General features: G+C 40.7%; 1 protein-coding gene across 9 annotated transcripts in view; it reads right to left on the bottom strand.

Annotated features, from left to right (window-relative positions):
- The window catches only part of OSBPL3 (oxysterol binding protein like 3), a 136,887-nt gene that overhangs the window by 29,855 nt on the left and 90,211 nt on the right, over positions 1-16,821 (bottom strand). For 7 of the 9 annotated variants that reach the window (XM_048838396.2, XM_048838398.2, XM_048838400.2 and 4 more), the window contains 3 exons: positions 12,842-12,949; positions 5,320-5,454; positions 4,454-4,547 (listed from right to left, as the gene is read on the bottom strand). In XM_048838396.2, coding sequence (XP_048694353.1) covers positions 4,454-4,547; positions 5,320-5,454; positions 12,842-12,949 — 337 coding nt within the window. The remainder of the gene's footprint in view (positions 1-4,453; positions 4,548-5,319; positions 5,455-12,841; positions 12,950-16,821) is intronic. The other 2 variants (XM_048838399.2, XM_048838402.2) reach the window with 1 other exon arrangement.

Below are 16,821 nucleotides of genomic sequence, written 5' to 3'. Positions count from 1 at the left end.
ATCCTGGTACATTTGGGTGCTGCCTCAGTACATCATTTCCTCCTTTTCCATGTTGTCTTTCCCACATGAGTCTTCAAGGCCACGTCTCACTCAGAGGGATGGATACGACTGCCTCCATAGTCTGTCTACACTTTCCTGCAAAGCATTGCCCATGAAGATAGAGTTTGTCCATTTTTAAAAAAGTTCCCCACTTTGTACTAACACCAGTAAAACTCCACTGGTGCCTGCAATGGTGAGAGGGTGGTAAAAATATAGTGGCCATCTACATTACATTGTCTAACTCTGCTTAGACCATGCCAAAATGACACTGTAGAAAAGTGGCACCTGGCTGGGCTACGCTATTGCTGCCAACTTTGCCAGCACTGTTTTAAGGGCACCAGTGAACTTCCAGAAAGTTGCCAATGCACACAGTCACAGCGCTGCCCAGAGCGCTCTGCCTCTGCGGTTCTCCCAGACACTGATTACCCAAGAATGAAGGACTAAGAGTTTGAACTCTCATCCCTGCATGGTAGCTATGACAAACAACACAGAATAGGTGAATTATAATTTATTGCACATTATTTTCCTGCCTACATGCAATCTGTCATAATGCTAGTTTGCGTAAAAGACTGCAAGCATCCTGAACTTGAGAGCCCACCTGGGGTAAGAAAACAATTAACATACTTGAATGACTTCCCTTTCAGAAAGAGGTTGACTCAGACCTTCCCATGGGGGAGGAAGACAATTAACATCCAAAAAAAAAAAAAGAAAGAAAGAAAGAAAGAAAAAGACTCAGCCCAAAAGGAAGCTGTTTTCCTAGACCCCAGCAGGGAGGAGATCTCCTTTGAAAAGGCAACAAAAGTGATAAAAATGTATTCTGGTTCAAAACAGCTCTTTGAAATGGGGTGCAGTCACACCCTTTGAAACCCTCAGATTGCATAGCAAGGACTAAGCAACTGAACTAAATAGTTTGGGCTACATCCTCAGCTGGTGTAAGCTGTTGTAGCTCCATGGAAGTCACCAAAGATGTGGCCTATTAAAAGCAATATCAACAGCTGTAAATACATCAGGGCATACATAATCCGAGATAAACAGCAGATGTCTAGTCTAACCATGCTAATGGAGGCTTGACACCAAGGCTAGCTTTTTCAGTTAGGCACTTACATCCATACTTTGGGTGCCTACATACAATGTTCTATTTCCAGAAGTGCAGATTTCTCAGTGGCCGCTGGTTTCATTTAGAGTTGTGGGTGTTGAGCACCTGTAATAATCAGGAAGCTTCTTTCAGTGTCTAACTTTAGGAGTGTACATTTGAAAAATTTGGTGATGGTTTCCTAGAGCTGTAACAGATGGTCTTGCTACACAGTGCGGAAGATCACGGACATGCTGAGCTGTCTTGAGAGCTAGATTTTAAGAGCAGATGGGACAATTATGATCAGCTAGTCTGAGCTCCTGCAGAACATAGGCCACTGAATTTCACCAAATGATTCTTGTATCAATCCTATAACTTCTGGTTCAGCTAAAAGCGTATCTTCTAGAAAGACATCCAATCTTGATTTAAGCTGAAGTGGCAGAGGGAGAACAGGGAACCAGGAACTCGGCATGCACAGAACTTCTAATACGAAAGTTATAGTTCCAGCCTCTAACCCTTGTAACCAAATAACTCCTTAGTGCAGCTTTCCATAGTCCAGGAAAAGAGAAAAGCATATTTATATGATGTTGGTTTTATGTATTTCTTCCCATTCTCTTTTTTAAAAAGAATCATTATTTTGAATGAAAAATGCAAGGTCCCCATGCAATCAGCAAGATATTTAAATGAACACAATTAGGGCTGTCAAGTGATTAAAAAAATTAAATCACAATTAATCGCACTGTTAATCACAATTAATTTCACGATTAATCACACTGTTAAACAATAGAATACCATTTATTTCAATATTTTTGGATGTTTTCTGTTTTCAAATGTAATTGAAATCAATATAACAGAATACAAAGTGTACAGTGCTCACTTTATATTTATTTTTGATTACAAGTATTTGCACTGTAAAAAACAAATAGTATTTTTCAATTCACCTAATATGAGTACTGAAGTGCTATCTCTTTATCATGAAAGTTGAGCTTACAAATGTAGAATTATGTATAAAAAACACTCAGAATCCAAAAATAAAACAATGCAAAATTTTAGAGCTTGCAAATCCACTCAGTCCTACTTCTTGTTCAGCCAATCGCTCAGACAAACAAGCTTGTTTACATTTGCAGGAGATAATGATACCCGCCTTTTGTTTACAATGTTACCTGAAAATGACAACAGGCATTCTCATGGTACTGTTGCAGCCGTCGTCGCAAGATATTTACGTGCCAGATGCGCTAAAGATTCCTATGTCCTTTCATGCTTCAACCACCATTCCAGTGGACATGCGTCCATGCTGATGACGGATTCTGCTCGATAACCATCCAAAGCAGTGCAGACTGATGCATGCTCATTTTCATTATCTCAGTCAGATGCCACCAGCAAAAGGTTGATTTTCTTTTTTGGTGGTTCAGATTCTGTAGTTTTCACATTGGAGTGTTGTTCTTTTAAGACTTCTGAAAGCATGCTTCACACCTCATCCCTCTCCGATTTTTGATGGCACTTCAGATTTTTAAGTCTTGAGTCGAGTGCTGTAGCTATCTTTAGAAATCTCACATTGATACCTTCTTTGCGTTTTGTGAAATCTGTAGTGAAAGTGTCCTTAAAATGAACAGCATGTGCTGGGTCATCATCTGAGACTGCTAGAACACGAAATATATGGCTGAATGTGGGTAAAACAGAGCAAGGGACATACAATTCTCTCCCAAGGAATTCAGTCACAAATTTAATTAACACATTTTTTTTAATGAGCCTCATCAGCATGGAAGCATATCCTCTGGAATGGAGGTCGAAACATGAAGGGGCATACAAATGTTTAGCATATCTGGTACATAAGTACCTTGCAATGCCGGCTACAAAAGTGCCATGCAAATGGCATTTCTCACTTTCTGGTGACATTGTAAATAAGAAGAGGACAGCATTATCTCCTACAAATGCAAACAAACTTGTTTCTCTTAGTAACTGCCTGAACAAGAAGTAGGACTGAGCGGACTTGTAGGCTCTGAAGTTTTACATTGTTTTGTTTTGAGTGCAGTTATGTAACCAAAAAACAAAACAAAACAAATCTATATTTGTAAATTGCACTTTCACAACAAAGATTGCACTACAGTACTTGTATGAGGTGAATTGAAAAATACCATTTCTTTTGTTTATCATTTTTACAGTGCAAATATTTGTAATAAAAAATATACAATTTGATTACTACACAGAATAAAATATATGTGAAAATGTAGAAAAACATCAAGATATTTAATAAATTTCAATTGTATTCTATTGTTTAACAAAAAGAAAAGGAGTACTTGTGGCACCTTAGAGACTAACCAATTTATTTGAGCATGAGCTTTCGTGAGCTACAGCTCACTTCATCAGATGAAGTGAGCTGTAGCTCACGAAAGCTCATGCTCAAATAAATTGGTTAGTCTCTAAGGTGCCACAAGTACTCCTTTTCTTTTTGCGAATACAGACTAACACGGCTGTTCCTCTGAAACCTATTGTTTAACAGTGCGATTAAAACTGCGATTAATCACAATTAAATTTTTTTTTAGTTAATAGTGTGGGTTAACTGCGATTAATCGACAGCCCTAAACACAAAGACTACATCTGCACTACAGACCTTAGAGCGGCACATCTGTACCGCTGCAGCTGCGTTGGTGTAAGGTCTGTGTAGCCACTCTATGCCGGGAGTAGAAAGCTCTCCTGCTGGCCTAATTAAACCACCCCCAAAGAGGGGCGGTAGCTACGTTGGCAGGAGATGCTCATGTCAGTCAGGGTTGTGTTTTTTCACACCACTTTCTGACAAAGGTTTTGCTGACAAGTGCTAGTGTAGACAAAACCAAGAAGAGGAAAGTACTATGGTCATACACCAGGCCTATCAGTGTAGAGTTATTCTTACATTTCTTTAAATAAGCTGCATTTTGTTAACCGTAACTATTCTGTGGATTTGAATGGTATCTAAGGGTACAAGTTTGTATTGAAGATCCAGAGTGATGAGAAAATATCTACCTTTTAGTGAAGAGATAGGACCTGGGGTTAGCTACTCCATAGGGTCCCAAGGTCATGGAAAGAAGCTTAGGAGCAGCTGCAGGTCTCTGCAGAGAGGTGACAGACAGCAGACAAGTGTCTATGCTGATACACAGCAACTCTCCCACCTTAAAATGATCAGAGCACAATTGACTGCACTAAGAGTATCCAAACAACAAAAACACCACTCCAAAAACAGTTCAAATCTTAAAAGGAAAGCAAAAACTAGCCAATGTCTACGTCTTGAAATCTGTGATACCAGAGAGATTTCTGGTAAGAAAATGCCTCTTCTCAGAATAGGATACAACAAAACACCAATCTTACCCAAAGTTTGCCTTCCATTCTCAATGTCGTTACTTAGGTTATCCTCTGAGATGTTATCACTTATATCACTGGCATATGAGTCATCATCGGATACCTGGTGGGCAGGGGAAGGAAATAATATAAATAAGTTTGCATTATGCTACTCCTGACAACTGTTATGATGCTTTGTGAAATTAACAGAAAAAAGATCCGTCATTTAAAGAGATCTGTATTGTTTTCTCTGTGTTTCTGTGCTGCATAGAAGCAACAGGTAAGCCTAACAATACAAATAGGTGTACAGATCACAGATCCATCACTAAAAGGATTTCATAAATCATTACTAAATTATTATTTTATTGAATATAAAACTTGTTTTCTTTGATCCTGAAAAATTAGAGAGAGGCCTTTCATGAAATTCCAAAAAGCTTATAAAACTTAAAGACTTATAAGACTTTCTTATATTTCAAGAAATAGAAAACAAAGTTTAAAATTGCATGCTGCAGTAGCATCTGCCATAGGTCAACCTACAGGTGCCACAAGAAAAAAAACGTACAAATACACAATAGTTTGATAAAATTTCTTGCAGCTCCTGTAGGATGACTCAGGACAGATGCTGCAAAAATACATTCCTTATATTTATTTTAAAATCAGGTGTGCAAGCTACGTTGCCTGTTCTCCCTCTTCAGCCACCTCCCGTACATACTTTTTAACTGTTTTATTTTTTTAAGAGAGTAGCAAACAATTAAGTGTATGTGACGTTGAAATCCTCCAAAATATTTCATTTGTAGTAGATCAGCAAGTTTGCAATTACCACGCAAAAAAGATAAAAGGTTAAATATGTTGAAATACGGTACATCAGAGAGATATTCTGATATTTGTGCTCAGACCTCGTTTTCTGAAGAACTTGCAGACAGCAGGACTTCTTGAGCATCAAAAAACTCTGAGAGAGAGTCCGTGACAGACAGCCTACTTTCACTGGAGAGCTGGTGAACCAGGTTTCTGCTTCTTTCTCTTGAATTTTCCTGTTTAAAATAAATAAAAGGCTTTTAGGGAAAAGTATGGTAAGAGCAAAGTGCACATGTACGTACAAACCAACAGATATACGACTCAGAGAGAGGGCTTAAACGTTGCCACAGATGAACGCATGCGCCCTGCACAGTTTACTGTAGCAAGCATGCATTTCAAAGAGGGGACAAGCAGCAAAGTGCAGAAGAATCAGACACACAAATGACAAAGTGAAGCTCAGTAATGTGTATTTTGCAGAATTAGTTACTGCTCTTGCATATGCATCTTTTTTTCAAGAACAGCTCTTAAAATGTTGTAACAGTCAAGTGATCCGTTGAGCTAAATGCATGCGTGTACATAGTTTCCCCATGAAAGGAAAGCAACTACAAAAACTCCGTTTATTGATGTGGACACAACAGCAAAATGGGAACAGACATATGCATGGAATTAAGCGGCAGGCCACAACTTTTATTAAACTTTAACACAGGGGAGGGGCATCAGCCACACATCACACAGACTCTTCTATAGCAGGCACTTAATTGGTTCCAGTGCAGGGTTACAGGGCTCCTTACCATATAACCCACAACATGGGGCAGCTCTCTCCTCAGCCTCCCCTCTCCTCCCTCCCACCAAGGAGGCGGCTCTCTTAGAGTCCTAGCAGCCTCCCCACCACAAGGGGGAGGGACTTTGCAGCAAGGTGGGGACCTCAGCCCACAAGGTCTCACCCTATTACATGAGCCCAAGGTCTATCACCAAAATCCCAAGACTTTTACTTCTGGGAACGCCTCATTTGATTCTCTTAACTGCACTAGAAAAGCCACAGGGGGTGCCAGCAACTAGCCCCACCCAGTCATGCAGGTCAGTATCACAACCCCTGCCCAATCCACGCCTGAATGTATTGTAGCCATATGTCAGCATCTCCATCTGTAGGATGTAGGCCATCATTCCCCAAAACTCCTGGCTGATTGTAATGGATATGGCACTAAATGTAAGACTCTCCCCTAGCCTCTGCAAATTTGTCATTTATTTCCTCCCAAGCCTTGTTTAAAACACAAGATGTTCAGTGAATTGGCATACAAAGATTTACGGGAGCCAAAGAGTATTCTAAATGAAGGTCTTTCTTTCCTAGCTATCTTCCTGCTGCTAGGCCACTTATGCAGCAGTAGTACTGCACCCAGTCCTCATGTGCAGCACCCCCTGTTAATGTAGAATATCATATTACCAAGGTTACTTAAAGGAAATAGCCTTTGCTGTGGGATTCATAGCAGAGTTTATACATTATAATGGGGATTTAAGACCACAACAAGTCTTAAACAGTCTTTGTGTACTTGGCACAGTGACGCTGTTGGCAGGCTAGTGATGGCAGGAGAAGCACCAAGAGATTCATTATTTTGGACTATCTACTGGGTATAGAGAGGGAAAAGAAGTGGATAGGAACAAGCGTCCTTGTTCTTTAACACCTCCACAGCTCCTGGGGAGAAGGACAAGGTGGCTTGCTGAGCACGTTACTGCCCTCCAGTTTCATTCTGCATATGCCTATGTTAACTGTAAGATCCAATATAGTAGAACCTACTTAACTAACTGGTAGCCTAATAAATGGCTGCCCCTGCTTAGGTAACTGTCAGGGAACACACTCAGTGCAATGAGTTTTAGTGACTGAGCACACAGTAAATAGCTCACATCTTCCCCTTATTCCATCATCCGGGGCAGCGTTGTGTTGCAAGCATCTACCACCTTCGTCTGACCAAGGCAACACCAATGTCCACTTGCTTACCACCTTCTTTGATGCAATTCAACCATTGCTTCCTCAGGGTCTCTTTTCCTACTTCCCTCTCCTGCTATGTTATCTTCCCCAGGCCCTCTTCATTCACCATCTATATGTATCCAAACCAGCAAAGTTGTGCTTCCTGGATTTTGCCAGCCACATCACAGACTTTGCAAAATGAAAGCATTAGAATGGAAGTCAATCTCCTCTTTGTGTGACTCTTTATTGCGTACTTGTGACACCTTAGAGACTAACCAATTTATTTGAGCATAAGCTTTCGTGAGCTACAGCTCACTTCATTGGATGCATATTGTGGAAAGTATAGAAGATTTTTTTATACACACAAAGCATGAAAAAATGGGTGTTTTACCACTACAAAAGGTTTTCTCTCCCCCCACCCCACTCTCCTGCTGGTAATAGCTTATCTAAAGTGATCACTCTCCTTACAATGTGTATGATAATCAAGGTGGGCCATTTCCAGCACAAATCCAGGGTTTAACAAGAACGTCTGGGGGGGTGGGGGGTGGGAGAGGGTAGGAAAAAACAAGGGGAAATAGGTTACCTTGCATAATGACTTAGCCACTCCCAGTCTCTATTCAAGCCTAAGTTAATTGTATCCAATTTGCAAATGAATTCCAATTCAACAGTCTCTCGCTGGAGTCTGGTTTTGAAGTTTTTGTGGTAATATCGCAACTTTCATGTCTGTAATCACGTGACCAGAGAGATTGAAGTGTTCTCCGACTGGTTTATGAATCTTATAATTCTTGACATCTGATTTGTGTCCATTTATTCTTTTATATAGAGACCATCCAGTTTGACAAATGTACATGGTAGAGGGGCATTGCTGGCACATGATGGCATATATCACATTGGTGGACGTGTGGCTGATGTTATTAGGCCCTGTGATGGTGTCCCCTGAATAGATATGTGGGCACAGTTGGCAACGGGCTTTGTTGCAAGGATAGGTTCCTGGGTTAGTGGTTTTGTTGTGTGGTATGTGGGTGCTGGTGAGTATTTGCTTCAGGTTGGGGGGCTGTCTGTAAGTAAGGACTGGCCTGTCTCCCAAGATTTGTGAGAGTGTTGGGCCATCCTTCAGGATAGGTTGTAGATCCTTAATAATGTGTTGGAGGGGTTTTAGTTGGGGGCTGAAGGTGACGGCTAGTGGCGTTCTGTTATTTTCTTTGTTAGGCCTGTCCTGTAGTAGGTGATGAAGTGAGCTGTAGCTCACGAAAGCTTATGCTCAAATAAATTGGTTAGTCTCTATAGTGCCACAAGTACTCCTTTTCTTTTTGCGAATACAGACTAACACGGCTGTTATTCTGAAACCTGTCTTTATTGCGTGAAAACATCTCATTTCAAACACCTGTAGATATTGGCCCTGAACCCATGCTTCTGAATCACGTAGCACTGCACGGCACACCATAGTTTTATACAATTAGGCTTTTAGTCTCAGTGGCATGTGCTTGTCATTCACGACCCCTGAGATGTTATTTCACATACTCCCAGCACTCTCCAGTCTGGATTGTATCTCACGTTCAGGCTTGCCATCTCCTTAACACAGCCGCCAAGCTACTTGAATTGGCCAGACTGGTTTAATGGTACTCCATTAAACTTTATATCCAGTTTCCCTGTGGCACTTTACTGACCCAAGTGACTTCAGTCTTAGGCATGGGATGGAAACTAGTATGACCGCTTAGCTGGTCATACCATGCATAAAGTAGCTTCTCACTTTTTCCCACTGGGATGTTTTTGCTGATGTCGTCCATCAATATGGTAAACAGGAGAGGACTGAGGGTCAACCCCCGATGCAGTCCAACTTTCACTTCAAAAGGAGCTCGCTCCAAAACATGTTTGGATCATGTTGGGTAATCTACACAGTGCACGCACCATAGATATTAAATTATGAGAAACTCCATATTTCCTCAGCACTGGTATGAGTATCCTTCTGTCCACTTTATAAGGTGCCTTTTCTAGGTCTATAGAAGCCCAGGAGCGATCCTGTTGGTACTCTAGCCCCTTCTCTATCAATTGCGGAATGACAAACATCTGTGGTATCTGTGGTTACTCATCCTTTCCTGAAGCTGAACTGTTCTTATATGGGGATGGCTTCCACCATCTTCTAATCCTAGCATCTAAGATATGTTTCAGTACCATCATCCCAGGCAACAGTAACTTTAATTCTTAATAGTTTCCACATTCACAGATGCTTCCCTTCTTATATACTGGGATCAAGATAGACTTGCACCAATCTTGGGGGAATCTCTTGTCTTACCAGTCCGTTTTAGTCACTCTGCTCATCTATTTTATGCCTCTCTCTAACCCAAGACTTTCACCAGGTCCACGGTCACCTCATCACGTCCCACTGCTTTACCATTCTTCATTTTCCAGACTGCATTTCTCACCTCTCCCTCCGTTATGTCAGGCTCAAGCACCACATTAGGCTCAGATGCGGGCAACTCCACCTGAAAGGGGTTCGCCTCATTTCAGAAAGACTCAGAGTATTGTTTCCACCTCTCCTTTGCTTGTTCGGGTGTTACTAGCAGTCTCCTCTAGTCATCATTTACAAATGGTGTTGCAGCACCATCTTCCTTCCCTCTGAGTCTCATTTTTGTAATGCTATAGTAGTCTTTTTGCCAGCCAACTGTGGGTCGTTTACAAGCTCATTTTACAGGGAGCAACAGACGGAGGGAGGCATAGCTCAATGGTTTGCTCATTGGCCTGCTAAACCCAGGGTTGTGAGTTCAATCCTTGAGGGGGCCCATTTAGGGATCTGGGGCAAAAATTGGGGATTGGTCCTGCTTTGAGCAGGGGGTTGGACTAGATGACCTCCTGCTGTCCCTTCCAACCCTGATATTCTATGTTTTGTTTCTCTTTCTTTATGCACCACTTCCTTATTTTGGATTGCCACCTGCACTTCAGGGGTCCACCACCACTTCTCTTTCTCCCTTCTTCCCTTCCTGCACCCCATCTTCCTTGTCCACAAACCTCTTCCACCCCCACAATCCATGATCTTTTGAGGTGGTTCCACTCCTCTTCATATGATGCCAAATCTGTTTCCAGCTACAAACCCTGTCCTGCTTACCCAAACTTCCCTGCCATAGTTCATTAATCCCCATTCTTCGTTTGTTTCTTTTGAGCTGATCCTCCTTTTGAGGATAAAAAGCACTAGCTAGCCCAGTGTTATCTGCAGACATATTTGCAATAGTTTCTAGGTGTTTAACAGCATAACGTTTTCATTCTGCAGCTTCCCTATTTTGTTCTAATAATCAAATCTCTTACATTTAATAGACTGTTTTAGTGCTTTATATTTTAAAGCAATGCTTTAAGGAAGTGAAGTGCACTAGTGCCACATATCCGTGATGCTCTGATGAATTTGGAGGATTGCTTAATTGAGGTGCATTTCCAAGGGAGCTTATGCCAGTCAATAAGATTCTCCTGTGCTATGAAATTCTGTACAAGATCAGTGAACTAACATACCAAAAACAGCACTGATTTTTCTTATACAAATTGTGATAAAACAGAAGAAGAAGAAGAAAAAAAAAGGTATGACTTCACAATATTTAAAGCTTCATAATCTTCTTCTTTGTCAGGAGGAGGAAGGTATCTAATAATCTAAATCTTACAGGAGAACTCTTGTTCCTGGGATTGCGTATATGACGGACAACAATATTAAAAAGCAACAAGATGAACTAATTAGTCCCATCTGAGAATCTGGTAGTTTCTTACAATTTACTATGTGGGAGTTTTATTTTCTCTTCTTTACTTCATAAGACTCCAAGATGAGCAATAAAGTAAAGTCATGAGCTGCTATACGGACAAACTAAACTTTTACCCTAAATCTTGAACTAGGTTTGCCCCTTCCCACACACTGGTTTGATGTCTACAGGATCTATCATCATAATTTGTTACCAAAGTGCCATGATTACACCGGAGAGTGTAGAGAGCAGAGAGAAGCTGTCGCTGAGTCAAAGCCCTGTGACATCATACAGTCAAAGTAAAAATAAGTAGTATATTTGTGGAGTATAACCATGGCCAGAGTGCAACCGGAGCTTAAGAAAGACATCCTGCCAATTTCTGGCATCAAGAGAGTTAGGATGAATAAAGTTGCCCATCCTGTGAAAATTCAATACTTTTCAACATGATAAAATCAATTAGCACCCTCCAAATAAATTAGATTTACCCTGAAAAATGACACAGGAAGCTTGGAATGGCAAAGTAATAGTATCCTTGAGTGCACTTAAATCAAATTTTGTATAGTGGCCCTTTCTCTTTCTCACCACTCCCACTGCTCTAGAGTACACTGCTCTAACAGTCTTCCAGAACACATTTAACTAGAATGAAACAGGTCCAGTGTAAGTGCCTTGGTCCTTGAGCTAACGAAGATAAATCCTGAGCCAAGTTATGGACAGTTTGTGAATGAAACATTAAAGGTTTTTTTCTTTATGAATTTAGGCATGTACTGCATGGTATATACATTGCTTCAGCACTGACCCATTGTCATGGCAAGGCCTTTTATGTATTAATAAGAAAATCTTTTCAAGACTAGGAGTTGGTCTGAGATAAGCTAACATCCAGAAGATCTGTTATACATTTTTGAAACACTGTTCAAATTCTCAAGGGGATAAAAAGCAAAGACCACTAGCACAATCAATTACACTTTAAAATCTACAAGTGTGACCAAAATCTAGCTCAAATGGTACACAAGACAGTTGAATTAACTGAATAAATGAATAATTTATTTTTTTTAAATAAAGGAAATTAACTAATACTTTACAGAGGACATGAAACAAAATGAAATCTCCCATTCAACTTCTAATGAAACGTTTACTATACAATTGCTACAGAAGTTTCTTTGATTTAACGTTTAGGAAATCCACCAGAAACAGAATATGAACACACACGCACACTCTCTCTCTCTCTTTCCTTCAAGGGGTAACTTTTTTATTTATAAGTGACATTTGAGACATGTAGGGGACATCCTAGCTACATACAAGGAAAACTGAATTGCTAAAACTGCTCATATATCTCATTTTTCCATTGCTTTTTTTTTTTTAAACTAGAAGAATGACCTATTTTTGCAAGTTATTAGCACTTATCTAAAAATATAACTAGCCCTGAGTGAAACACTCTGGCAGCTGATGTTCTGTACTAACAAGGAGTCAAACCAAATTCAATAGAACAAAATACACCCAAAGTACAATACTTAATGTATTTTACAGTAAAGTTACCCTTCCCCTTCTGCAATTACTTGGGTTCTGTGTTAAAGCTGCTATACGGGTGACAGTAGCAACTAGGGAACACAAGAATGATCAAGGAGAACAGACAGCGTTGAGAGAAAATAATGCCAGATAGAATGATGGGGTGACTTTGCTCATGCCTAAGGCAAGGGGCAAGTAACAGAAGGAGAACAAAGGACCTGCCAGCAAAAAGCAATGGAAGTGTTTAGAAAAACTGTTCTAAATTAATACTGCACAATGCAACATCATGTGAGCCACACACATGAGGGAAGAGGAGCTCCTTTTGCTAATACAACTCACTGCATGGGGAACAGAGGAACAAGACAGTACGCAGCTATGCAACAGTCAAAGTGTAAGGGTTTGTAGCAACAGACACCACTGAAACAGGAAATCCATACCCACCTTCACCAAACTGGGACTTGATTTTGCATTAGTTGCTGAATCAAGGAGCATAGACTCGGCATGTATTCTGCGTAACCGGTCTTTAAGATCTGTGTTTTGTGCTATGGCCTGGAACATTTAACAAAAAGTATTGTGGCTATAAAGTTTTCTTAGCTAATGTAGACAGTGGCTTCATTGTGCAAAAGGAGCAGAAGAAAACTTTGAATGAAGCAGAAAAAAGAAAAAAAGGTCACTAGATACATGACCTGTTATTGGTCCTGCATTTAGTATATCACAAATGCTTCAGACATTGCTCCTCTCTCAAACATGAGTATTTGGGGGCGGGGGGCAGGGAAGAGGGAAGGGAGACTTCAAATAAACACAATGGGGAGATGGGAGGGATAGCTCAGTGGTTTGAGCATTGGCCTGCTAAACCCAGGGCTGTGAGTTCAATCCTTGAGTGGGCCATTTAGGAATCTGGGGCAAAAATTAGGGATTGGTCCTGCTTTGAGCAGAGGGTTGGACTAGATGACCTCCTGAGGTCCCTTCCAACCCTGATATTCTATGATTCTATGGGAAATCTTAGGCCACCAGAGGCTATACGCTGGTTTTTTAAAGTTTATGGGTCTTTTCCTCTATCCCCTTCTACAACTTATCCTGTCTAATCATGCCTGTTAATTCAAACTATTTCCCCCAGAACTATAAAGCTGTGCAATTAGAAACATGCATTTTCCTTTCAGCCCGACATAAAACACTTCCCTTCGCTTGCCACTGCATCACTGACAGCACATCCAGACTACTGGCACTTTCCCTAAAAGTAATCCCCAGAGCAGCCATACGATTGGCTTTGCTACTCTAAAACTGCCCCAAATCCACTTCTTTCTGCTGCATCAGAACCTGTGGGTTATAAACACTATGCTACTTGGGCAAGGATGGAGCAAGCAGTGTTAGAGAGCACAGGACAGCCCTTATGCACCAGAGGCCAAGCGTGTTTCTCCAAGAACTCTAGTGATGGCAGAGGGACAGTTCCATTGGCAGAGTGGCTGGAACACTGGGGAACAGAAGTGAAAGTGAGGAAAGGCACTTTTCATATTTTAACACCTAAATTCAACAACATTAGGTTTTGTTCATGTAGTTTGCACAAGATCAAACAGGATTATGAAGTTAATGGGACTAGCTCTGTCTCCCTCAAACTGAGAAAGATATTGTGAGACTTTGTTTAGTGCAAATATTTTATTACTAAACATTTTGAAATTATATATATTTTTAATTTTTGAAATTAGTTTTCACTAACAGTTAAAACACAAATTTCTCCATACCAGTGATAATGGAATGCCCCATTCTATACTCCATTTCAGAAGCAGATATCTCTTCAAATAATAATAATAAAAAAAAATAATACAAAGGTGATCTATTATGAAAAGAAACCACTTATATATAGCATAATGACACTGTACCAAATGGGAATGTTTTCTTTACATTTAAACATGAGTGGGTAGTTTTTAAATACTGAAGTAAGACAGACGGGGAGGTGAGTTCACTTGTTTCAGTCAGGATGAAACAAAAAACAAACAAACAAACCCCTTATATCAGGTGCCTAAGACCCTGACAAATATTCCCTCATCATTTCATAAACAAGATGAGTTGTTAATTTTAGGAAGGAAACATTAAACATTAGAAGATTTGCAGAGGCACTATGAAACGTTTCCTTCCCGATATTTACCCTTCTGGTAATAGAGCCTTCATTAAGTCCTGACTTTTGAGTGTGTGCTTTCACTGCAGAAACTGCATGCCATTGAAACTCAATACCCGGAAGCCACAACTTTTTGGCCAAGGCCCTGTTTAGTTCCCAAATAAGTGCTTCTGAAGCTGAATTTACAACACAAAAATCTTTAAACAACTTCACTAATAAACTTGATAACTTGGAAATAAACTTTCCCTTAAACTGCATATAGAACATATTTAAATAACTATATAAAATTAGTTTTGAGAGGTTACAAAGGCAGCATTGATGCTGGATAAAATGTGAAGTCTACAGTGTAATCTAAGTGGGCGTGACGGACTAGTGGACACACCATTCCCCACAAAGGAAGTTTTCAGCTAAGAATGTTCAATTCTAGCTCTTAGCATTTCCACTAGCCCTGAAATGTCTAGGGAATAACAAACTATAAGTAATAAGATAGGGCAGGCTCAAATAAAAGCATATAGTCTAAATAATAGTGCAACCCAAAAACTAAAGTCATTTTAAGGAGCGTATGTATGGACTGCCTCTTGGACACTCTTGCTTTCATATGTGGAAGACTGTACATCAGCTGCATAATGTATGGTGAATGTAGACATGGATAGCTAGGTGGCCTCTGCATATATGTGCCGTTGCCTGAGACCTCTCAACCCTGGTGGCTGATACTCACCTGGTTGAACAGGCTGTGATCCATCTGAGAACCGGATGCACAGAGATGATTGCAATGGTGTATAAAAGAAGCTTGCGTCATCACAGATCCCAAAATTTTGAGACATGTCTGAATGTCCGAGAACTGGTCTTTTGGGGAATCTGCATGATCTATTCTGGAGTCTGATTATCCCTTGCTCTCTTGGTTTGTAAGTATTATGAAGCCTCCTGTGGTGTCTATTTCCATTCTGAGGCTGGACAGTCTCTTTTAGTGTCCCTTCTTCAGGTTTGGGTGGATACAGTACTCCTAGAGAACAATTAAGGCTTTGGCTGTTGGTTCCCTGGATTCTTGAAGAGATTTGGTTCATCCTGGAATTGATAGAGCAGGGGGCCTGACAACCTAGCTTAATAATGACTGCCACTAGTGCTTAATTTGTAATGGAAGAGGTGCTGGGGCTCAAACAATTTTTTTATATTCATAACTGATGCAGCAAACAGAGGTACAGGAGCTCTGCTCTGGCAAAAATTCATTACTGTCTGCCCCTCAGTAGCTTCATGAAGCCTTTCGGGGTTTGTCCAGGTATAGGTCTAATCTGTATGAGAAACACAATCTCATAATGACCGCCCCTGAGAACCGGAAATGCTTCTGCCAGTTATAGTCTCTGGAGATTTTGCAGTTACTGCTGATCTTGCAGTTTCCTATTTTGAATGTGGATTTCTTTATCCATTTAATAAGGTACTGGGGGTTTAGTATAACCATCACTCTCCTGGGTCTCTTCCCATATGAAGAAGGTGGAGCAGTGCCAGGAGATTCTTCTAGTCAGATAGGTTCTATGGCCCTGAGTGAAGTATAGGCCATCTATCTTTTGGAAGGTCTGATGCTTGTCAGGGCTAAGTGAAGTCTGGAGAGGGAGCTAGGAGGAGGACTATCACATATCCTTGCCACAAAATTTCTCAGACCCAGGTGTTTATTGTTGAAGCTGACCAGCTGGATCACAAAGAAGAGAAATACCCTCAATTCTGTGTTCAGCCTCAGTCATCTTCTCCGGTTACTGTGCAGGATTTTTTAGTCAGGAGGAGGAGGAGGGGGAAAGACAGGGTCAGCCTCCGGTGTTCTTGTTCCAGAATTTTCATTATTGGATACCATATATCTTCTGGGGGAAATCTCTGCTAGGAATACAGCCAAAGGACTGCTTACTGTAACTGGGTTTGAAATATTTCCTCTGGCTCTTAGAATAATTTGACAAAAGGTCATTTGCATGTTTCTATATTCCCTGCCAACACTTTCTCCAGTGTTTCCTGGAGATATACTGAAAAGAGCCAGCTCTCAGCCAGGAAGAGGTGCAGATGGATTCCTGACAACCCTATTATGGAAATGCCCACCAGACAAACCACCTTTCATCTGCAAGCTTACAGGAATAATTATTGGCTTTTTGAGTGAGTCCCTCCGATTTCCATGGTCTCAGCCACGGTAGCCTCCCCTAACCACTGTTTTGCAGACCACAGCCCTGGGGGTGAAAAACATTGCATATATATTTAGTGTCTTATGAAAAATGTGGACACTGACACTATCCATAAAAGGACAAAAAAATCCTCTGGGTTGATGAGAGGT

The sequence above is a fragment of the Caretta caretta genome, chromosome 2, assembly GCF_965140235.1.
Source record: "Caretta caretta isolate rCarCar2 chromosome 2, rCarCar1.hap1, whole genome shotgun sequence".
Classification (NCBI taxonomy): Eukaryota; Metazoa; Chordata; order Testudines; family Cheloniidae; genus Caretta; species Caretta caretta.
The sequence above is the reverse complement of the archived record's forward strand: the minus strand, read 5'-3'. Positions and strand labels throughout refer to the sequence as shown.